Genomic DNA, 23,633 nt, shown 5'->3' with positions numbered 1-23,633 from the left:
AGTTCAAAACAAAATATAGTACTATAAAATAATTTTGTACTGTATTTATTGTGTATAACAATTTTTTAAAGAATTATGTACATTTAGTACTTCTGTGTAAATTAAATTGCTCTTCTTTTTAAATACTGTATATGAATTGTTTTGTGTTTCTTTCCAAAGATCTTTAGAATACAGTTTCAAAATATGCAAATGAGGTGCTTTTGACTTTAGATAACTCTATTATTATTATTTGTATTACAGTACCCCTTATTTGCAGTGCTTTTGCTTAGCAAGAGAGTCTGATGTCTACAGAGGTTTGCAAAAGGGAAGAGCAAGTTAGGTCCTGTCTACATCTTACCAGTATGTCAAGGAACCTGATCAAAACCCAGCTGTCTCCTGGTTACAAACATGGCCCAAAGTTTTAGCTGTCTGAGGAAATATGGTTAAGGGCTATTCTGCCCCACAGTTTGGAACCATGACCCCAGTCCTGCAGTCTGATCCACGCAAGCATACTCTTGGTTTCCTTCTGGGCCTTGCTGACTTCAGAGGGGCAGCATGCCTTCAACACAGACTCTGAGCTTGCGCTACACACTAAACACAGCTGCGTAGAGCCGTAGACATTTGGGCTCAACCCCCCATCCCAGCCCCACCCTGCTCTGGGCATCAGATCTCCAGCCTGAGCCTGAATGTCTACACAACTATTTTTAGCACTGTAGCATGAAATCCTCAAGCCTGAGTTTATGGAACTGGGCTCTGAAACTCACTGCCACAGGTTTTAAAACGCAATGTAGACATTAAGTGCAACCAGAATATATATATATATATATATATATATATATATATATATATATATAATATAAACTCTGCTGTTCCTGTGCTGGTTGCTTTCACCCGCTGTAAATAAATACATCTTAAATGTATACATTTTACACATTTTTTTTATTAGATGATCATTTCAGTTGCTGAGATTCCAAGAGGTAAAAATTCAGTTTCGACATCTAAAAGTGTTCATCGTATTGGAAAGAGGTTGTGAGTAACTCCTCAGAGTCTCAAAGGGCTGAGCAATACATTCCTCACCACACCCCTTTCACAGGTCTCCCCCTGCACTATTGGGAGCTGGATGTTGAAAGGGGAATTTGGAAGAGTCAGGGCCATGCCCCACCAGACCAGTCTGCAGAGCTAGGATTGAACCTGCTCCATCCCAAGGGATGAACCAGTTGAGGAATATTTGGACAAAGTGTAAAGAGCCATAAAAATGATTCCAGGGCTGGAAAAACACCTTATAATGAGAGACTTAAGGAGCAAAATCTGTTTAGTTTATTGAAAAGATCAAGAGATGACTTGATTACATTGTATAAGTATCTTCATGGGGAGAAAGTATCAGGTGCTAAAGGACTCTTTAATCTAGTGGAGAAAAGCTGAACAAGAACCAATGATGGGAAGTTAAAGCCAGACAAATCAGAAGTAAGGCACAAATTAAGGGTGGGAAGTGGTGGATTCTCCATTTCTTGACGATTTCAGATCAGGACTGACTTTCTGGGAGAGATACTTTAGCCAGACAAATTATTTGGCTCAATACAGGGATAATTGGGTGAAATACTCTGGCCTGTGTGATACAGAAAATCAAGCTAAATGATGTAATGATCTCTTCTGGCCGTGAATGCTATGAATTAATGCATAAAGATTAGTGCAAAATTGTATATTCAGTTTCTCCTAATACATCCCCCTTAACTGATTTTTTTTTTATTGCATCTTATTAGGTATTTGTTGCTGATCCACTCAGAAGATGATTCTGTCAGCTCTTCCATATTAGGTGAGGGTAGCAAGCTCCAACCACTGAAAGACAGAAACAAAACTAAATCGTTTAGCAGGCAACCAACTCTTTGTTGATCTTCGATGCTGTATGTTGAGATAAGTGCTGCAAAACAGAGCCCCCTTTCAAAGCTGCTTTAGGAAAGATGGTTGGTTGGGTCCTAGAAGAGAAAAAAGCATTTTTTATACTCTGGGGCGGATCAGGAAGCAACTCTGTCCACTGCACAGTATTCAGCTGGGGCCCTATGGTTGAGGCTGGGTGATGTATTGGGTAAACATGCCAGTCCTTTGCCACTGGAGTGATGGCTAACATGATTTGCTTAAAATATGCCTAAGGGCAGTAGGGTGATGTAGCGCATTGGTAGATCTGAGCGTGGGAAGCCTAGGATGGAATAACCAAGGGATGGAGTTGTAGGGCAAGATTGAGGGACACCGGTAGAGCTGGTGGGGTGGCGGCATGAGTGTAATGGCCGTTTTGGGATGCTGGTCAGGACTGAGGGGGATCAGCACAGCTGTGGGGAAGGAGCCCGGGGCTAGAAGAGAAGGGAGAAGGGTTGTGGTTTGGGATTGCGGGTGGAGCTCAGGGCCGGGATAGCAGTGGGGGCTGCAGATTGAGACTGAGGGGCACCAGCCGAGCTGGTTGTGAGAATCTCAGAACTGTACCAGTAGATGGGGCCTCCCGGTCAGGATTGAGGTGCAGCGGCAAAGCTGTTTGAGACCCAGGAGTAACTTGGCACTTTGCAGGGCTGAGTGGGAGAAGTTTGTCCTACTCCTGTCTGCACTTTACTTGGCTCAAACCAGCCATTCTTCCTTCCACTGCTGAACAGGTGCTCCTAATGCCTTCTCTTGAAGGACAAGACAAGGGGGTGATTTGGTGCACGCCTAACTCCATCAGACCCAGCAGCGGGCATGAGGTGGTGCAGCATAGCAGGTCAGAGCAGTCTGAATGATGAAGTACACGAGCATGATAGCCTCAGGTTTACTAACTGCTGCTGCAAAAGGAATTAGCGAAATCATCTCTGTTAGCGCCTGGAGTTGGAAGCAAGTGGGGCAAAGATCAGCAGCAGCTATGAGAGAGAGGCAGTAACCCATGCTTCTCACCTGCTTCAGTGTCATGGTTATCATCCCAGCACCAGTTTTGTCATACTCTTTGCACTGCCCTGGCAGAACAAAAGAAAGTAAGATTTAGCAGGCAACTATTGCCCACGTAATGCTCTGAGCCCTGCCCTGCAACATGCACAGTCTTTTGCAGCAGTGCAAAGCTGGTGTTAACTGCTGCGATTATGATTTGGTAGTGCTTGGCGTGTTCACGTTGCACTGCTGTAAATGGCTTCCCTGTGAGCAGGGCAATGGAGACGCAGTCCCAGGGAACGTCAGTCTCTTGTCACGCATAGGAGCCTGAAGTTCAGCGCTTAGATCCCAATTTGCATCACTGACTCCATGGTGTTTAGATTCAGCAATCCCAATATACCCTATAGTTGACATTGCATGCCCATAACATTCAAGCGAGTGGAGCGTTCTGAGCCATTGCTCCAGTTTGGATCGGTTTCCAAAGCCATGTGACCTTCTACACAGACCGCTTTTAAATCCTCTTCTTAAATGAGTGGCTGGAGTTACCCACTTATTAATATATGGAGAAAAGCTAAGCTAGTACTGTAATCTCATGCACTGCTCTTACAATGTCTCCCCTCTGCGACCAGTTCTGGTGCTGGTTTTCTGCCTCTTGCTAAACAACACACTCCAATTCAATGAAGAATTGGGCTCGCTATCCAAATCGCGGGTGAAATCTCTGGCATGTGCTGTACAGGAGGACAGACTGGATGGTCACAATGATCCCTTCTGGCCTCACCATCTGTGAGTCTCCTGCATCAGATTCAAACCTCTCTTCCTCACCTTCAGCCCTCTTTAAAATTCTCCATTTTACATCTCTTTTCCTCTTTGTCCCCTCCCCCAGCGACCATGTTGCAACTGGCTCATGTTGCAAGGGCTTTTATTTCTCCCTGCTCTTTCTGAGGAGACAGATGGGATGAAGTGGAAGGACATAGGGGAAGAGATTACGGATGGTTGCTGACACTGGATTGTTCTTAGCATGTGATTTGTGCACATGGCTCTATTGCTGGAGAGGCATGGATCTACACAGCCACTGTCAGCCAAGCTGCTAACCAGCCGTTAGCCTAACAGGAGATGGCTCTTACTGAAGATCGCTTCCAGCTGCACCATGCAGGACAGGAAGCTATCGAAGTCAATCAGCAGGTTGCTGTCACGGTATTTGCTTGTGATGGCCTCTCTCAGCTGATGGTTCAAGTGGAAACCTACGTGCAAAAGAACAAATGAAACTCCATATGGCTCTCTGTGACTCTATGCCTTGTCTCTATTCTCTCACATCTGAGTAGAGTTCCACTGAGGGTGCCTGCTGACTCCCTTGATCCTGCTCCGTATCCCCTGCTGGCCAACTGCTTTGATTCCTCCACTCCTTCTGGTTAGCTGATTTTGGTTCTTTTAAGGCTGCACCCTTCTGGAGGGCGTGGCCAATGCTGTTCCTGCGTCCCAATAGAGGTCAAATAGCCCCCACTATTCTTTGCAGGTCTACTTGAGCTCCTTCACCCCCTCCTCCCGGTTACCTGCTGCATCCAGCGCCAGCTGCATTTCATGAACATTCATCGTCCCTGACAGGTCCACGTCATACTTGGTAAAGACACCCTGTCAAACAGGAGCAGGAGAGTCAGGATCCAAGAGAGTACAGGGGCCTAAAGTCTCTCACACACATCCCTGCCCTGTCCCTGAACCAGAGGCCAGCACCAAGAGAAATCTAATTCACAGTGTTACACTGAATTCAGTGCACATGCAGACCCCTGGTCAATGTGTTTTATGGGTCCCCAGCCAGGTCAGTGCTGGGAAACAGCAGCTCTCCGTGGTTTGGATGAAGGTCCTGACTCCTTGGAGGCTCCAAAGATCAAGCCCGGTGCCAGAGGCAATAGCTTGGAGAGGTGTGAACTGCTTCTGTCCATCTCAGTAAAAGGTGAATGCAGATGCCCAGTGATGATTTAGGTATCAGATAACTATTTCGTTCCTGATTTAAGAACGAGGAGGGAGGTTCACTGTGCCATGTAATGTACTGTGAGTGGTGCCTTATTCTGGTGACTCACAGGAGCAGAGCTTGGAGGAGTACCTATCTCCTCCACCCATTGACTGAAAAGCCATCTGGGCAGCCTACAAAGACGGGGATCACTTGTTTCTCTGGAAAGGCAGCGTGGCTAATAACCTAGCAGCTGCGTCACTGTGAGGTGTGGGACTCGAACCCGTGACTTTCTGATGCCATGCGTACCTCCCACTCTTTAATTTTGCTCCACAGGTGCTTGAACTCTGGCAGCGTCAGTTTGCCAGTCTTGCTGTGCTGTTGCTGCTCAGTGAAGGGAAAACACCAGCTCTGCATGTGGAGAAGACGTGCTGCTTTTTCTGATTCCTGCTTCAAACCCAGATGGCTTTTATAGCCAAGGGGCTCCTGTCTCAACTTCACCTGCTCTCCCACTGCCATTACCCATTCAAAGTGAAGGAGAGCTTGGACTCTCCCGGCTGCTTCCACAATGGGGAGCCCTGTTAGGGTATTCTCCGCAGTGAGGTGGACATGGCTCTTTGGACAGCAGGGTATGCTCTGCCTGTGGGTAACCCACCCTAGTCTATACACATGGTTATGAGGCCACTGCAGCTCACAGCTGTGGGACTTAAGCCCTGCATCTCAATGGGATTGAGGTGCCTAAATACCTTTGAGGAGCTTAGACTGCTCCTTCTGCTCATGCGGTGGTAGACATATACTTCTAGTATGGAAGGTCCAGGGTTCAAACCCCACTGACCCATTTGAGCTCATTGATGGGGCTTCCCAGGGGGAGGGTTGGCAATCCGATGTCCTAAGATTCCTTCACCATATGAGAGCTGAACACCAGAGACACTGCCTTTCATTCATTCAGACAGCTCCCTCCTCCCCCAGCGTGGGCCTGTTCCTGGGTGAATCTGGAGCTCAGCTCAGGCCAACCCCCACCCATAGAGCAAACACAGGAATTGTCAGAGAGCAGGGCTCCACCTACTCCAGTTTCCCATCTCCAACAGCGGCCAGCGCCAGAGGACAGTGGAACAACTGCACAATAGGCAGATATGAGACAGTCTGCCCCTGATGGTGGTCTCCACCTGATCTGTAATGGATAACGGCCACCGTTCCCAACAAGAGAAGATGGCTGCTGATCGTTGCTATCCTAGTTATAGTTGAGTTCCCTTCATGGTCATGCTAAAGTCTCATCATGGGGTTACCCTGTCCTAGGCTCACATGATGCCACGTGAGTTGGTTTTTTTTTTTAACATCTCCCACCCTGCTTTTCTTCTCCAAAGGATACATCAAAGTGCCTGATGATCTTCTGGCATAACTCTAGGCTAAATCCATCCGTCTTCAGATAACTCTCTGGAAGGTAACAATGTGGCAGTGTTGATGAATGTTTATTTCATAACTGTGGGTGGTACAGGGTTTGGCCTATCCTCTTTGCTTGGCCTGCAGTTGTCAGTAGGCTCAAATCAGCCTAAAGTGTTTGCCATGCCTCTGAAGGGGAGTGGGTCTAGTGGTTGGAACAGGGGAGGTTGGGAGTTAGGGGTGCTGGGTGCTATTATGGGCTCTGGGAAGGAAGTGGATTCCACAGGGGGGCTGGGAGTCAGGACTCTGTTCCTGGCTCAGGAGGGGATTAAGTTCTACTGGTTGAAGCAGGATGGAGACTGGGATGGGGCAGGGTGTCAGGACTCCTGGGTTCTTTTTCAGCTCTTGCAGTAGAGGACAGAGAGTGTTGTCCAGTGATTGGAGCAGGCAGTCATGACAAGGTGGGTCAAGACTCCTGGATTCCATTTCTGGTTCTGAGAGGGAATGTGACCTAATGGTTAGAGTAGGGGACTGGGAGTCAGAACTTCAGGGTTATATTCTTAGCTCATGGCAATTGGAATGGAGGAGAGAGTATGTTGTGTTGTCCAGTGGCTAGAGCAGGGGACTGGGAGCCAGGACTCCTGGCTTCTATTTCTACCTCTACCTCAGACTACCTGCGCAACCTTGGGCATGTCACATCCCCTCTCCTGTGCCTCAATTCCCCATCCCTCAAAGGAGGATAATTGTACTGTCCTACCTCACAAGGGGGTGGTTATGGGAAAAGGCCAAGTGGTCCGCCTGCAGTGACACCTGCTGGACAGGTCCTGTCTGAACTGGTCAAAGACTGGCTCCTGTGGTGCGGAACTATTTTATTTCCATTGGGACCAGACCCTTTCCCACCATGAGAGGGGGAATGCCTAGGGTGGACCAACTTTCCATCCTCTAAACTGAGTCCATTGGAGGTTGTGGACAGAGTCAGGGATGTTTTGGGATTAAAGCTCCTTTCCAGGAGAGCAGGAATAGGGGTGAGCTAAGGAGTGCAGTGCCGGTCAGGGAAGGGTAGAACCAATTCCCAGATTCTTTTGAGATGTGATTGCACCGGGATGCTCACGCTTTGCCATGATCTTGTTCAGGATCTCCTGAAGTCTGGCAGCATCAATCTGCTTGTCCTGCCAACCAAGAAATGAGAGTGGGTTGAAATGGGGTTTCCCAGGGGCAGGATGGACAGTCAAGTGGTTAGGGAGCTAGCCTGGTACCGGGTTCAAATCCCTGCTTTGCCACAGACTCCCTGTGTCAACCTGGGCAAGTCATTTAGCCTCTCTGTGCCTGAGTTTCCCCTCTGTACAATAGGGATAAAAGCACTTCCCTACCTTGCAGGGGGTGGTGAGAGGATAAGAACGTAAGAGCCGCCATACTGGGTCACACCATGGTCCATCTTGCCCAGTATCCTGTCTCTGACAATGACCCATATCAGAGCTTAAGGGGGAATGTACAGAATAGGGCAATCATCAAGTGATCATCCACCCCTGGCTTCCACTCCTGGTTTCTGGCAGTCAGAGGTTTAGAGTCGCCTCAAGCATGGGGTTGCGTCCCTGACCATCTTGGCTAATAGCCATTGATGGCCCTATCCTCCATGAACTTACCCAGTTCTTTTTTGAACCCAGTTATACTTTTTGCATTCACAACATCCCCTGGCAATGAGCTCCACAGGTTAATTGTGTTGCCTGGAAAAGTACTTCTCTCTTGTTTGAGTTAAACCTGCTGCCTGTTAATTTCATCAGATGACCCCTGGTGTTTGTATTGTGGGAAAGGGCAAGTAACACTTCCCTATTCACTTTCTCCACACCAGTCAATGATTTTCTAGACCTCTGTCATCTCCCTCCTTTAGTTGGCCCCCTTCTAAGATGAGCAAGCCTAATCTACATTAAAGAGCATGGGGTGCTCAGATCCTAAATTAATGGGGGCCAGACAAATACCATTGGATTGATTGATTGCCCCCTTAGAGAACATTGGAAATAGCTACAAGGTGGAGCCAATTGTCTTTTCCATCCTTGCAACTCCTGTGACTTCAGTTCAGGCAATCCAGAGCTCTGCTCAGTAGAAAAAGAGCCCAATAACCTGTCCTGTTCAAAATATTCAAACCAAGAATCCTCCCTGCCCCACTCACCGGTCCTGCAAGCTTCAGGAAGGTTTGCTCAAATTCCGCCTCATTGGGTATTCTCTGGGGAAAAAGGATCACATTTTCAAGCCAGCTGACTGCGACATTTTGCCTAAAATATTTTTACCTGTGAAGAAACTCTTCACATGCACTGCAGGGGAATCTTTGCCAGCAATGCAAGAGGCTCAGCTCTGGTGCTGCTAATGGGGGCCTGGGGATGAAAGATCATTGAGGTGAGACGTGTTAGGAAACCAACCCCAGTGTGAAATTCCAATGGAAAAACCATGCCAAAGTTTCCATTTAGTTTTGGATCATTCCTGGGTGTTTAGTTCCTCCAAGGGAAAATTTCTCCTTTGCATTTCTAACCTGCTGCAGATGGGAGGCAAAGGGGTTGTCAGTGCAAAAATCTGCACTGATTTCCTTACAGCAATTTGGGGCTTATTTACACACACGCTGGAATCAGACTAACTAGATCACTTGTGATTCACACCGCCCGTTATTTTGACGCTGCTCTGGTGTGTGGACATATTAGTTTAAGAGCATTGTAGGCCCATTAGATGATCTGACCTGACCTCCTGCACAACACTGGCCAGCACATTTTATCTAGATGCACCTGTACTGAGCCCAGCATTGACACATCTCCTCCAGTGTCCAGTCTAGATCTGAAGACACCAAGAGATGGAGAAACCACAATTTCTTGGGAGTTTGTTCCAGCATCTAATCACCCGCACTGTTAAGATTGTGTGCCAGATTTCTAATTGAGATTCGTCTGACTTTGACTTGTTCCTAGTTAGCACAAATTAAATTGAAATCAGCCTGATTTAAATTGAAATAAGATGTCCACACAGCCTTGTGCACCAGATGAACTGAAGTGGCTTAAAAATTGCACCTTAAGTTAAACTGTTGCAACACTGTGTGCAGGCAAACCGTGTCCTGCTGACTGGAAGCAAACAGCAATTGCACAGTCTAGTAGGTCCTGCCAGTAAGAACATCCCTAGTTTTCCCTTCCCTGGTTTCATTCCACACATTCTAAATTCTCCTTTCGGAGGGGATCACTTCAAAGGGCTTTGGGACAATGGAAAGAATCCCATTGACTTGAATGAACCTTGCATCAAGCCCTTTGTTAATATCATTTATCCAATGTGCTGTCCGCACGATTTCCTCTGTACACCTGTGATCACATGTTGATCGCAGTGTGTATGTACCTGCAGTTTGGAAGAAATGCTGCCCTCTTTATTACATGCAACACATCTCTAGTATGACTTTTTCTCAGCTTTGGCTCATGGTCATATATAAATCCGTTATAAATATATATATAAATATATATATAAATGCTGTGTGCATTCAGCCAGGAACAACCCTGGATAAATTTCAGAAGACTTCCCCCCCACCCCATTCCTGAATCCACATGTACAATGGCTGAGTTTGTCCTGTGGAATATTCTTGGGGGCTGCTTTTTTGTGTGTTTTTTGGTTTTTCTGCTTCCTGGCTAGGTGTGTTTGCCAGCTGGTGGAAATGGCCCTGCATTGTGGACATGGAAAGGAGAGTGTTGAAAATCCCTGGGAAGCGTATTGAGATGCTGGGATGGAATGTGCTTCACCGGTAAGTGTGACTGTTAAAATAATTTAGCTGAGATGCTGTTACCTGAAGGGGTCTCATGTCTGCTCTGATTTCATCATCGATTTCTCTGGAAGATACAGAAATATTGCACAATAACTTGTTAAGCTGGGCACTAAGTATCTGTCTATCTGAGGAACTTAGATGGCCCTCTGTTATTGGGAAACTGAGCACCTCACCATCATTCATGTATTTATCCTCTCATACAATGGTCTATGAAGTCGGGAGGTGCTGTCCTCCCCCTTGTACAGACAGGAGGAAGTAAGGCTGTGAATGACTTGCCAATGATAACATATGAAGTCTTTGGCCGCCATGGGAATTGAGTCTCCATATCCTTCCTCCTAGAATTGGGTTGTTTTCTTTACCCTTTTCCTTCTCTCTTCATTAGCATCTTCCCTTTCTTCAGCTATTTAGAGTCCGCATTCCAGCTTTCTCTGGAAAAGCACTTGAGCATGTGCTTAACATGCTTAGATGTGGTTAAAAGTTAAGCATGTGCTTTGCAAAACAGAGATGGATTTAAGCACATGCTTAAAATGCATCACTGAACTGGGGTCTTAAACTGTGCCATGCCACCTGGTAGAGGGTGCTATCACACATAACAACACCCACTCCCCTTTGATCCTTTTCCCAGCTCCAGCATTCAGAAACCACTGTGCAATGGCAGGGGTTGAAAGAAGTGTCATGCAATGGATGAGACAGCCATAGAGGAGTGTGTGTGAGGCACCAGACTGCAATATAATGTGGATTAGTCCTCATACGCCCCCTCAGGTAAGCTAGGTATTTACCTTCATTTTAAGGATGGGGAAACTGAGGCTCAGTGCAGGCACACAACTTGCTCAGGATCACACAGGGAGACAGTGGAAGAATTGGGAAAAGGATCCTGGTCTCCTGAATCCCAGCCCCCCCTGCTCTAACCACTAGATAATACTCCCATGGACATCCAGGAAAAGGATCTATGAGTCCTGACTCCCCACCTAACCATTAGCACCCATTCCCTTCCTAGAGCAGGGAATGGAACCCAGGAATCATAACCCACCCACCCCCATCTTTAACCTAACCACTGCCCTGCACATCTGAGGGAGGATCCCAGGAGTCCTGACTCCCGATCCCTTGCTTTAACACCTAAGCCATGCTGCCGATGGGTTTCAGTGTGCAAAGTATTCTTAAGCTGGATGCTCCAGGCCTGCAAACCCCTGTTCAAATTTTCTCTTTGAAAGGCCAGTGGATTTCAGGAAGCTGAGACTCACAGGAACTTTTGTGCCTTCTCCGTGAAGATGCGCAGGATGAAATCAGACTCCTCCATCGGGTAACCAGTGCTGGGGATGATGAGATACTCCCCCGGTGGCAGCCTGTAGCGGTCGGTGACATCCCTCATAGGCATGTACAAGGTCCTATGCACAGCATGGAGACGCGGGAGCAGTGCCTTCCTCTGGGACGTGTTCTTCAGCTCCAGGTACTGCAGGGAGATGGATTTGAAATCAATGGGAGTTAAGTGTCTAAATAATTCTAAGGATCTGGAACCTGATCAGTGACATGGGATTGTAGTCCCTTGGGGCTAGGTCCAGTTGGTGCAGAGGCACTGGGTTTGCTTGAATCCTAGCCAGTGTAAACCAGCTAAGATCCATGGAAGCCAATGGAATTATGTCAATTTACACCAGGCCCCATTGACACCAATGGAACAACACCAATTTATACCACCCAGGGATCTGGCCCTATCCACTCCTTTTAGATCCCATTCATTGATCTTTCCCGCAGTTCCCAACATGGCCTGTGGCACCTCCTCTCTGCCCCATCCCCACCAGCTTCCATGTGTTTTAACCACTCCAAATCAGCCGCCAGGCTGCCAGCTGGAGATGAACATCTGGCCCAAGGACTGGTGGCTGTGGACGCCTTAGAGCCACGACTGACGGATATCAGAGCTTGTCTCTCGCTAGTTACCTCCTTGGGCATCTGCAAAAGACAACAGACCAGAGGGGGAATGAGAGTGATTGAGCAGGAGACACAGGTAGCCTCTGTTGCCATCCCCTCCTTCCCCAGGGCTCTTCTGCCCCGCCTCTCCTGGGACACAGAGCGGCTGAGGTTTCTTGCCCGAGGAGCGATCTCTGACAGGGGGCTGCTCTGTGGCTCATATTACACCCCAATAGCATCTTGAGGAGCATCTGGTATCAGGTCCCCAGCAGGATGTAGAACCTGTTCCATTCCCAATATTCAGAGCTGACTGGAGCAGGCATACATGCTGGAAGTAGGTGTGCTGCTGCATTCCCTGGATTGAAGTGGTTTCCATCATATACAGGGTTTACATTTTGGTTCAATGGCTCTCAGCACCCCCACTATACAAACTGTTCCAGCACCTCTGGGAGCAGACAGCTGCCTTATAGCAGTGATTCTCAACCAGGGGTATGTGTACCCATGGGGGTACACAGACATCTTTAGGGGGTACATCAACTCATCTAGATATTTGCCTAGTTTTACAACAGACTACATAAAAAACACTAGTGAAGTCAGTGCAAACTGAAATTTCATACAGACACTGACTTGTTTTATACGGCTCTATATACTGTACACTGAAATGTAAGTTGAAATGTTATATTCCAAGTGATTTATTTTATTATCATGGTAAAAATGAGAAAGGAAGCCATTTGTCAGTAATAATGTGCTGTGGTGCTTTTGTATTTTTAGGTCTGATTTTGTAAGCAAGTAGTTTTTAAGTAAGGTGAAACTTGGGGTGCGCAAGACAAATCAGACGCCTGAGTGGGGTCCAGTCGTCTGGAAAGGTTGAGAGCCACTGGATTATAGCAGTGCCCTGACCTACCCCGGCTTGTCAAGGAAGCTGGAAGAGGCTGCCCAGCTTTGTGGTTAAGGCAGGAGACGGGGGATCACTTAGCATCTCTCTGGGCCTCCCTTCCCCATCTGTAAAATGGGGAGAACTATCCTTTGTCCGTTCAGACTGGGAGCTCGTGGAGGCAGGGACTGTCTCGCTGTACGTCTGCGCAGAGCCCAGCACAGCCTGGACCCTGATCTTGGTCGGGTTCTGGGCAGTGCCCAGAATGATGGGGCCTTGAGCTCAGTCAGGGCCTCTAGCTCCTCTTTGACCTGTCCTCCTTCACAGCACCCAAAATCCCCCTCGCCCCTGACACCAGGCCCTTCCTTCGGTCCCAAGACAGACTCCTCTGGGGGCTTATTTGCTTTTGACTTTAAGAGGGCCAAGATCTCACCCTGGCTCTTACTGCAACTCCAAGCACTGCAGGACAATTGCCCTGAGCCCCTTGGCCACAGGTGGATAGCATAGCAGCTGGCACCCCTTGGGCCCAACACTCTCCCAGAGCAAGGACCCAGCTAGAAGAAGCTAGATGGAGCCCACTGGGTGGACAGAAAAGATTTGGTGTACTGGGCCACTGAGCCCAGTAGGAGGCGCGCCGGCATACGCCAGGGCAGAGTGGGGCCCGTTATGCCCCCTGGGGTCAGCCCTTACCTTCAGGATCTCGAACCCGATGGGCAGAAAGTCCTTTCCTTGCTTCCTGCCCTGGCGCCGAGCCTTCTGCATGAGGGAGACCAGCAGTGTGCAGCTGGGTTCCAGGTGCTGCTTCCGCAGGTCAGACTCATCCGCGTCCAGCAGTTGGATGTGGAACTGGGGGTTCATCCAGAAGCCATCTGCGGGGGAGGCCAGGTTGGTCTCCACATCATGGGGGAGTCTCCATCCTTCGGCCCATGTCCCCTCCCCAGTGAACTTTGTGCTGGTGAGGGCCTGGGCCAAAGAACCTCCCCCACCCCCAGGAATGTCTGCAATTGCCGCAGCCTGCAACAGCTCCTGCTGCTGCCGCAGCACCCACTCCCCCAGCCTGCATGGGGGGGCTGGAAAAGGCCTGACTGTGGATCTGCCTAGTCATTGATCCACCACCCCCACCCCAAGTTCTGCCTCTGAAGCCCTTGTGTGCCCCAGATGACAGGGCCCCTCCACCCCCAGACACAACTGCTCTGCTCCTGCAAGGGGTCCTTACACCCTGCCCCTCCCAGCTTTGCTGGGGCCCCTCAATCCCGACCGCAGCCCCCTGCTGTCCCAACCCTTGGCTCCCCACTCCGCCAATGCCCCTGCTCTCCCAGCCCTCGGCTCTCCCTCCCCCATTCTGCTGCTGCCCCTCAATCCTGACCCATAGCCTCCTGTTATTCCAGGGCCTGCTGCAGGATCTCTGGGGGTTTCTCAGTGTGGACAAGCTCTGGGGCTCAGGCTGAGGCACAGCAGCCTTCGTTCACGCTGACCTAACCTGTCTATGAGTCAGGTAAGGGCTCATGGGTCAGTCCCTCTTCCCACCCCTCCTTCAGGCAGAGCCCTTTACCCGCAGCTCTGGAGCTCCTGCACCCGCCAGCAGTAAGACCAATGCTCCAGCGCCCTTGGAAGGATTTAACGTTCCAGACGACCCCCTTCTCCTCCTCCAGCAAATCTGGAGTCAGGCTGCAGATCTCCAGGGCATCAAAGTACCGCAGGAAGTCATCCATTTGCATCCTGCTCGGTTGAAACAGATAGACAGAGTAGGGAGATGCAGACAACGCATCACGGGTCCATCAGGAAGCCCAGGAGCCCTGGCTCTGAGCAGAATCTAGCAGCCCAGCTCTGCAGCTGGCAGAAATCAGTTCAGTCCTGTTGACTCCAAATGGAGCTGCACATATTTACACACCAGCTGGGACTGGGCCCCATCCTCTTCCCCATACTTTCAGAGCTCCATAGCGATCAAGAGGAGCTTGACCGAGCCTGCCAACTGTAAAGATCAGGGACTCTCTTTACTACATCATTGTGCAGCAGTGCATTGGGAGGGTGAGCCAGGCGGGGGGCTGATTCCACTCTAGCAGGCCAGGGTGCCAGAGGGGGAGTCCTGAGGCCTAGGGTCTATTCTGAGTTCTGCCACTGACCTGCTGGGTGATCCTGTGCCAGGCGCATCCCCTACCTGTGCCTCAGTTTCCCTTCCCACCCTTTGTCTATTTAGAGTCTAACTTCTCTGGGGCCATGCCCAGCATGCTGGGGGCCCCAATCTTGGTCAGGGTCTGTGCAGCACCCAGCACAACGGGGGCCCCGATCTCGGTCAGGGTTTGCAGCTCCTGGCACAACGAGGACCCCAATCTCAGTTGGGGTCTGTGCAGCACCCACAACAATGGAGACCCCAGTCTCGGTCAGAGGCCTAGGCATTACTGTAATACAATAGTAATGCTAAGCAGCGCTGCCTGTCATTGAACTTACTTGAAATGCCTGGCTGCTCTTTCCTACCCCAGTATCAGCTGCCTAAATAATTCCCTTTGTTGTGGTTGGAGTTGGCTCTCTTACCAAAATTCCCCGTCTTCCTTTCTCACTTGTAGCCTCTCCCGCAGCTGGGGATCCAGCCCTGCCCACAGCGGAGAGCTAAGCCAAGAGAAGGAGAAAGATGTGGATATTAGATGTGCAACCTGTGACTGTCCCCCACATAGACCCTGCATCTGCCCCACAGTTAGTTGATCAGATCCTTTAGCTCATGCTTTGAGGGAGAGAGTCTCCAGGTTCAGTCCCTCTAGGTAGCCACGCCAGGCATATTGTTGTTATGAGGGGAGTCGCCAGGTAGGGCTGTTTCACACAGCCTTACAAGTTCTTAGTGTGCAAGCAAGCATTTAGTCTTTGAAGAAATGCTGAGTTGTCGTTAGTTTCATTTTGGTGCCCTGTTGCAAGCAGCAGGGGAGTTTGCACTCTGCCCTAATCTCCCTAACTCGAGTCAGCTGTTGGGGGCAGAGCTGGGACCCGCATGTTGGGGCTCAGATCCTTGAAAGAGGGAGTCACCTGAGTGCCATTCGGGACCACCTCTGCACCTGGACTGGTGCATCTAGTGTCAATAAACAAGTTGTTCTAAGAATATTCCCTGATGGTACATCCCTGGTTTCTTTTCCGATGAGAAACTGACCCCCAACACCCCATACGCCGCTGCTGCTTGCAGAGGGGTGACAATATGGTGAGCACGGGAGTCAAAGCTCACAGAGCTGGGTCTGTTAGCTCAGGCTGCAGAGACTGTGTTTTGTGATCCAGAGGTCCTGGGTGTAATTGCTGCTTACCCATAAAGCACCACAGCCGGGGGGCAATGTATGTTGAAAGCACTAGTCATAACACTGCCCTGTTCCTCATTAAAACTCAGGTGCCCCCTCGCGTCCACCTCCCTCTTTGCCCCACACTCACTTGTCACTCCACCGGCCGTTCCACTCCACCTCTCCCCAGGGATTCCTCAGGCGCAGCAGCTTTAGCTTCTTGCCTCTGTGATCCAGCTATACAAAGGCACGTGGGGAAACTGGCTTGAATTGTGGCATGCAGTTGCTGTGACCCCCAGCCCATCACACTGACCAGTAATGGCTCATTGTTTCCCTGTGCTCTGTCTAGGTCCGTATCTACCTGTCTACTCTCACCTTATCCTTAGTCCCTTCCCCAATCTGTCCTTCTGTTCTGAGTCCATACAGCACCTAGCACCATGGGGTTCTGGTCTATGACAGGCTCCGTGATGTTGATAATTATTGAAAGATGGTTAAAGCACTCGTTCGGAGCTCAGGCAATCTAGGTTCAACCACCCGCTTTGCCTCAGGCTCCCGGGGGAATCTTGGGCAAATGGCTGCATCTCCCTGAGCCTCAGTTTCCCCATTTGTGTAATGGGAATGATAACCCTTTCTTGGGCAACTATAAGGTAGCAGAGGGATATGATATGCACTAAAATCCTTTTTTTTTTTTTTTTTTTGGGGGGGGGGCGCGGGGGAGGGGAGTTGGAGAGCGAACCCACCCTGCAGCGACAGCTCCTGTCCTACGGGCTGGGCCCAGCTCCCCTTCCAGCACCTCAGCATCACATCACATGTGCATCCAGGTGCAGATGCCCCCTCCTCCCCCCAGAACATCCTGCCTTGGTGCCACCTGTTGCCTACCCAGGGCTGGGGGTGACCAGCCAAAGAAAATGATCCGGTGGGCCGGCTGCATCACCCATCCCTGGTTTAGACTGTAACCCCATCGGGGCAGCGACTCTGTCTGTGTAGTACCTGGCACAATGGGGCTCTGATCTCACTTGGGGCCTCCGAAAGCACCTGTGATGCACCTAACCGAGCTAAGTCAGCTTTGACTCAGCTGCCCAGAGTCCTCTAGTGCTGTCTGGCACCCTGCACTCTGTTCTGCGCCCACTCGGCCAGTGGAAGGAGGGGTAGCTATGGGCTCACCTTGACAGCATTCGTTATAGAGTAGGCATGTCCCTTCACCAGCCCCTCTGGTGTCCGTCCCTCCATGTCCTGTTGCTTGGTGATCTAGGAGAGAGGGAAGAAATATCCACAGTCAGGCCTTGCCTACACTACAGCCAGGTACCCCACTAAGAGCCCTGGGGTCCTCTTGCCATGCCTGCTAAGCCCCCTCCCGCCAAGTGCCCCCATGTGTGTCAAACACAGCCGGGTTAAAACAAGCAGCATGGGCAAGCAGCATGGGCAGGTGGGTAGGGTGCTGCACTGGGACCCTCAGAGGTCGGGATACTCCCAGCTCTGCTATTCAGCTGCAGTGCGGCGTCATTCCCCCTCCTGTCTGTTGCCTTGTCTGTAGGGCATCAGTTCTTTGGACTCTGCATTTTGCACAACCCAGTATTATGGGAGGAGCTTGATCTCGGTTGGAGTCTGGGCAGCGCCTGGCACAACAGGGACCCTGATCTTGGCTGGTGTCTGTGGGTGGTACCAGAACACACAAGAATAAGGATGTGCTTTGGATCGCGTGAGCCTCCAGTGCCTGAACTAAAAACCCAATGCCATAGCAGGATCCTAAGCAGCTGCTTGGCCCAGCCACCACTAGAGGGAGCCAGGACCACAGGGGAGCAGTGTACCTGCCAAGAGCTGAATCTTACAGGTTAAGATCCAAAGTCATAAGTTCAAATCCTCCTCCCAACACTCCACACAGGGCCCCGCATTACATCAGTGGTGGACAGGAAGGATTCTCCCCACACTCACATTGATGTGTGCCCCCATCAAAGACCTCTTCCAAAGGGCCGTGTGGATGACCTTGAAGAGCTCTGGATTGGGCATCTTGAGCTGGTAGGTCTCCCCAATCCCACCCGTGAAGTCCACAAAGGCCTCGTTCATGTACCCGCCATTCATGGCCTCGTAAGAGCTGTTGAGCCTGAAACAGATGTTGTGGCAGCAGGTGGGAAAGCAAAGGAGAAAGGGTTAGAACACAGGATTGGGAACCAGGACTCCTGGGTTCTATCTTCAGCTGTGGGAGGGGAATGGGGTCTAGTGGTTAAAGCAGGCAGGGGGCTGGCAGCCAGTACTCCTGGGTTCTATCCTCAGCTCTGGGAGGAGAGTGGGGTCTAGTGGTTAAAGCAGGTGGTGGGCTGACAGCCAGGACTCCTGGGTTCTATTCCCAGCTCTGGGGTCTAATGGGTTAGAACACAGGTTGGGACTCAGAATTCCTGGGTCCTTTTCCTAGCTATGCCAGTGACTGTGTGGTCTTGGACAGGCTCTGTGCCTCAGTTTCCCCATCTGTCAACTTGGGAGAATAATACTTTCTCCCTTTTCTTGGTTCTCTGAGAGATCTCTGGCCAGTGCGACATCAGTGCCAAGGATTGCTCTCTGTTATCCAACTACATTGCCCCATGGGAATGCCAGCTTGTGGGCAACATGACATTGACTCAAGTGACCCTGACTGTAGGCCAGGGATCAGCCAACTCACTTGGCATAGGCTTTCTCCAGCAGGGGCATCCAGAATTCATTTCTCTGGCAAGAGCGTACAAAGACCAGCTCTCCGTTCTTCACAGGCAGCCGATCATCAACCACCACGTCCACCCACTGCCCGTATTGCCAGAACTGGAGGGGAAGAACCCATTAGCACAGTGTATGCTGCTACTGGACCCATCAGGGCTAGCAACCATGATCTGGGGAGCTGCTCTCTAGAAATCCTCCAGCATCTCAGAGGGGGAACGTCTTAGAGCTAGAGCTGCTCAGAAAACAGGGTTTTCTGCTGGAAAATCTCAGTCTTTGGGCAAAATATCAAAACCCGAAATATTTAATAGGGTTTATGGCCAGAACAGATCATCAGTTCTAATCTGACCTCCTGGGTCCCACAGGCCAGTACATTTCACTCAATGACTCCAGTACTGAGCCCAATGACTTTAGTTGGACTAAAACAGTGTTTCTCAAAGACCGGACTGTGAACCAGCCTGGTCCCTGAGATCTCCCTGACACAGTTTAGGAAGGCAGCAAGCTGGTCTCTGGTATCAAAAAGGTTGAGAAACACTGAACTAAAGTGTTTCCATTCAACAAATGCCACTATGATGCCTTATGAGAGTTGAGTTGAGCTCTTTGAGTGATTGCTCATGTCCATTCCATTATAAGTGAGTGCACGCTATCATGCACGGTTCCCAGAACTTTTTTCCCCTTAGTAGACCCCGTAGGGCCAACTCTGGTGCCCCCTGGAATCCTGCGTGCATGCCACGGTATATACCCCATGGTCACAAAGGCCTATGAAACATGCCCTCCAAGATGCAAGACTGTGATGCATCCTGGGAGATGTAGTCCAACCTGAGAGCCCTGCCAATACAGTAGAACAAGTGCATGAGACCCCAGAACTACAATTCCCATGAGGTACCATGGCGGCAATTTTAAAAATCAAAATATTTCAGGTTTTCAGGCATTCGATACTTTGCTCAAAGCAGCTACTTTTTGTGAAAAAAATTTCATTTAGTAACAAACCTATTGTTTCCCATTGAAAAACAGTATTGATGGAAAACTTTTTGGCAAGCCCTCAATCCAGGATCAGGCCCCACAGCAACGCCCTTGGATTGGAAAGTCTCCATCACAGAGCACTGCTGGGGCTAAAGGTACCCACTGGCCCCCTGCCATGAAGTTCAGAGTCAGGATTTTGGCTTAGTCCAGATTGATGCTTTTGGGGGGGGGAGTTGCTGGAATATTGCAGGTTTGGGAGCTTGACTGCAAGGGCTGGGCTGTGGGTGTCTCTTGCTTCTGAAAATAGGACCCTTCATCCATACGGTCTTTCTGCATTGTGGTTGTACAGCTGCTAGCGTATCGGCGTCCTCCTGCACAACTGGGGCCCTGCTGTGTGTCAGCCCTGACATAAAGGCAAGGCTGCCTTTCACCCCTAATCCACATCATAGGCTACCACCCTGCAACTGCCCTAGTCATCCTCCCCCCTTGGTGGGGAAATGCCCCCTCCATATACCACCACCTGTCAACTCCTCTGACCAGCCTCCTTTTGGTCCCACAGGCTGTGCAACCCACCTGGAAATGGAAGATGCCAGCATAGTCCTCCCGTGCAAAGCTTTGCCCCCTGGGTACCACCCTCTGCATGAGCTGTGGGTAGAGGGTGAGGGATGCAGCTGCAGCCAGGAACCAGCAGTCACCTGTTGAAGAGGTGAGTCGAGTTTTACAGTTCTGTTGCACTGGGTCATTTGACCCCACGACCTTTTGATGCTAGTAGCATCAGCTGAACTAGCTGCATTGGCTTGGAGACAGACTCACTGTCCCAGTTCAAGACAGCTGTACCTGTATTCCCCCTCCCTGACCCAGCAAGGGCTCTCAGGCTCCTGCCTCCCCAGCTGTCACCTGTCTTGGATAGAGACCTGTGTCCCTCTCTCTCCTGACCAGGGTATGTCCAGGCTGCATGGCCCCTTCCTACACTGTGAATTCCCCACCAATACAGACTGCCTAGGAATCCCACTGAACTTTGTTTGCCTAGCTAGCATGTTGTTTCAAAGAGTCCCTGGAAGCTCCTAACATTTCCCAAGGTTTGCATTAGTTGTGTCTCCTGGGGAAGTTACAGACAATACTGCAATAACACACAAACATTTGCATTTCTAATGCAATGAGCTCCTAATATGCTTAAATTAAACCTCGTTCAATTACGTTGAATTCAATAAGGTTTGTCCAGACGGTTGCAGGAAACTGCAGGAAAATGCTCTCTCACGCTCCTGAACCTCTACACATGGGTTAGCCACTGGAGAGCAGTGCTGCGTCACACGTGTGCCAGTCCTCACAGGCACATGGTAAAGGTCCATGGCACTGCAGCTGTGAGGCTGCAGCTGTTGCCCACATATGGCAGAAGGGCTCTGCCAGTGGGGCTAAGTTTGCGCTCCACCTCTTGGCACTTTTCCAAGGTAGAAGATGAAACCATGCATGAGACACTAAGAAGGAGAGGGGAAGGAGCTTACCCAACTGGCCCTGTTGTACATCAGTCCGGCTCATTCTGTCTTGGATGAACGTGGGGGAGCTGCAGATTTCCTGCAAGAAAGAATAAAGAAGGGAGCTTTCTGGTTTGAGGAGTAAAGTCCAGCATGGAAATCATACAGTGGGAGGGGAATGAATGGTCATCTTTGATCCAGTGATGGCAGGTGGCACCAGATAGCACTGTTACACAGTCTTCCAAGTTCTGAGTGTGCGAGCAAGGTTTGAGTCTCAGGGAGACATGCTGGGTAGCTGTTAGCTGGGTGTTAGGTGAGGTTTTGTGTAGAGGCAGCCTGGAGAGAGAGGGGTCTGTGAGAGTAGCCAGCAAGTTTGCCCTCTGCTTTTCACGCTATTGAGTGTCAGCTCCTGAGGCAGAGTTACTTGGTGGACATTGGTGTTGATCTAAGATTCCCAGGAGAAGGTATCGCTCTGCATGCTGTTTGACCATCTCATGTCAACACTGGGGCATAGATGTAAATAAAGCAAGTTATACCTAGAATAGACCCACATCCACATCCGTGATTTCTCCCCCAGTGGGAAGCCGGCTCCAGAAACCTTCTGCCACTCAGCACAGAGGCAACACCGGTGTCAGTGGTGGGATACTAGTGTCAGAAGAAGGGGCAACATTACAAATGTTGAGTGTTCTCCTCTGAAAGCTCTCTATCCCTGTACCGCCTCCTCTATCTACAGTGCATTCTTCTCTAGCAACTGCAGTATCAGCAGCAAATGACTTGCTACTATTGTGGGGGCATGGAAGAAATGGGGGGCCCCCCAGGCTGATCACAAGACCATTCCAGCTGATGGGAAATCTCCCATTTTCAGCTGACCTTGCAAGATTTCCACCGTCCCAGGCCAAAAGCACTGCCAGAGTACCTTGCATGAACCCGAGCCCTGGTTTGGACTCGAGTCGGCACCCCGGTCCCTTTGGCAATGGTGTAAGAGCCTGCATTAAGCAGTCGGAGCTCTTGTGAGCTCATGATCAGTGCTCGCTCCAGGACACACCTGCATTCAAGAAAAATCAGCAGCCTCACCTCTGCCCTACTCCTGTTTCTTAGTAGTGAAATGCTAATCAGTTGGCTGGCTTATCATAAGCAAACAACCAGAAGCTACCCTGCTGCCTGTGGGGCATGGGGCACAGAAAAGATCTCCAAGCTAAGAAAACCAAGTCATATTCTTAATTAGACTTGCATTCTTGCCCTGTTAAGACACAGCTTTGTTTGTGCCCTGGGCTACTGCAAGCACCCCTGCACCAATGAATGAGACCTTGTTATTTATTACACTAGCTCCTAGAGGTCCAGCAGAGACCAGCGCCATACTGTGCTGACTACTACGCAGACTGACAGCCAGACAGTCCCTGCCTTGGAAAGGCTGCGGTCTGAATAGACAAACGATTATTATAAACCACGTTTTGGAGCTAGGAAACGGAGGCCCAGAGAGATGCAGTAACGTGTCCAAGGTCATGCAGGGAGCCAGTGGTTGAACCAGGAATTGAACCCCTATCTCCTGAGTCTATGTCCAGTGTCCTAACCAGAAGGGCAGCCTTCCTCAGCTCAGACACATGGACTTTATCACTTTGTGTATCTATGCCTGGCACGACGAGACCCTGGTCTCAGTCAGGATCTGTACAGCGCCTGGCGCGAAGGGACCCTGGTCTCAGTTGGGGTCTGTGCAGCGCCCGGCGTGACAAGGAGTCCTTATCTCAGTTGGGGAGTCTAGGTGCAAATAATCACCCTTTCCACCTGGCTCCCTTTGCTTCCTGACCTCCCCACCCAGACAGTAGCACTGCCTCCTCCCAAGAGACTCAGCAAGTATCTACCTCTTGCCTCTCCTTGCGGATGGAGCCAGTGCCAGGAGGCTCCGTGACCCCTGCCTTCAGGGAGCACTGGCTGGCTGCAAAAGCATCAGACATACCTGTGGCCTCTTCCACTCCAGCTCCTTGATGGCCTGAGATCCGGGTCCGAATTGCCAGTATCCGAGTGAGTTGGGGACGGCGTCGAAGAATGGGTCGGTGAAGAGGCGTCGCTGCTGCAGGCATTGTCGCTTGAGCTCCTGGTATACCTGCCCCTGGTACGGAAGGGCCTGGGCGGGCTCCGAGCTGGGGTCGCTGATGAGACAGACAGTGATCCCTGGGGGAGCCATTCTGCGTTGCCCTAGTGCCGTGCTGTGCTGTGCCAGGTACCTGTGCACCTGTGCGTCACTTGGGTGTGTCATAACGAAACAATATTTATTAGCTTTATCAACAGCCCTGTTCTGCTCCACACCAGATTGAACTGGAGGGAGCTGTTTATTGTTCTGAATCCCTGCACAATATGCCCACTGTCAACCCTTCACGGGGCAGTGCATTGATCCCACCCTGCCTGGGCGAGATGGGACATCACAAGGCTCCAGCACCCTATCTGACTGTTGATTTGGGTGTTGAGTGGTGTAGAGGAGAGACGGATGGACTCGTGATTAAAGCAGGGGAGGGCAGACTTG

The 23,633-nt window shown here is 50.3% G+C and overlaps 1 protein-coding gene across 1 annotated transcript; it reads right to left on the bottom strand.

Annotated features, from left to right (window-relative positions):
• Positions 1–1,001: 1,001 nt before the first annotated feature.
• CAPN12 (calpain 12) lies at positions 1,002–23,297 on the bottom strand. Its single transcript, XM_067557247.1, has 22 exons — positions 23,070–23,297; positions 22,032–22,101; positions 21,146–21,244; positions 20,217–20,338; positions 18,652–18,785; positions 17,931–18,099; positions 17,163–17,246; positions 16,150–16,235; positions 15,277–15,351; positions 14,297–14,463; positions 13,435–13,613; positions 11,901–11,912; positions 11,210–11,418; positions 9,990–10,032; positions 8,355–8,408; positions 7,299–7,356; positions 6,177–6,241; positions 5,117–5,185; positions 4,413–4,491; positions 3,987–4,103; positions 2,893–2,951; positions 1,002–1,815 (listed from the first exon to the last, which is right to left on the bottom strand). Exons 1-22 carry the CDS (start codon positions 23,295–23,297, stop codon positions 1,789–1,791), a joined length of 2,205 nt encoding a protein of 734 aa, XP_067413348.1. The 3' UTR covers positions 1,002–1,788.
• Positions 23,298–23,633: the final 336 nt, after the last annotated feature.

The sequence above is a fragment of the Emydura macquarii genome, unplaced genomic scaffold (genome assembly GCF_026122565.2).
Source record: "Emydura macquarii macquarii isolate MOO-44397 ecotype Brisbane River unplaced genomic scaffold, CSIRO-AGI_Emac_v2 contig_1790, whole genome shotgun sequence".
Taxonomy (NCBI): Eukaryota; Metazoa; Chordata; order Testudines; family Chelidae; genus Emydura; species Emydura macquarii.
This window is presented reverse-complemented; position numbering and strand designations above follow the sequence as displayed.

Excerpts from the sequence above, each read along its gene's own strand:
- CAPN12 (XM_067557247.1), bottom strand. The coding sequence starts at position 23,297 with ATGGCTCCCCCAGGGATCACTGTCTGTCTCATCAGCGACCCCAGCTCG. Across the intron at positions 18,100-18,651 it reads CTGGAGAAAGCCTATGCCAA|GCTCAACAGCTCTTACGAGG; the intron begins GTGAGTTGGCTG and ends CATCTGTTTCAG. Across the intron at positions 7,357-8,354 it reads TCCTGAAGCTTGCAGGACCG|GACAAGCAGATTGATGCTGC; the intron begins GTGAGTGGGGCA and ends CTTGGTTGGCAG.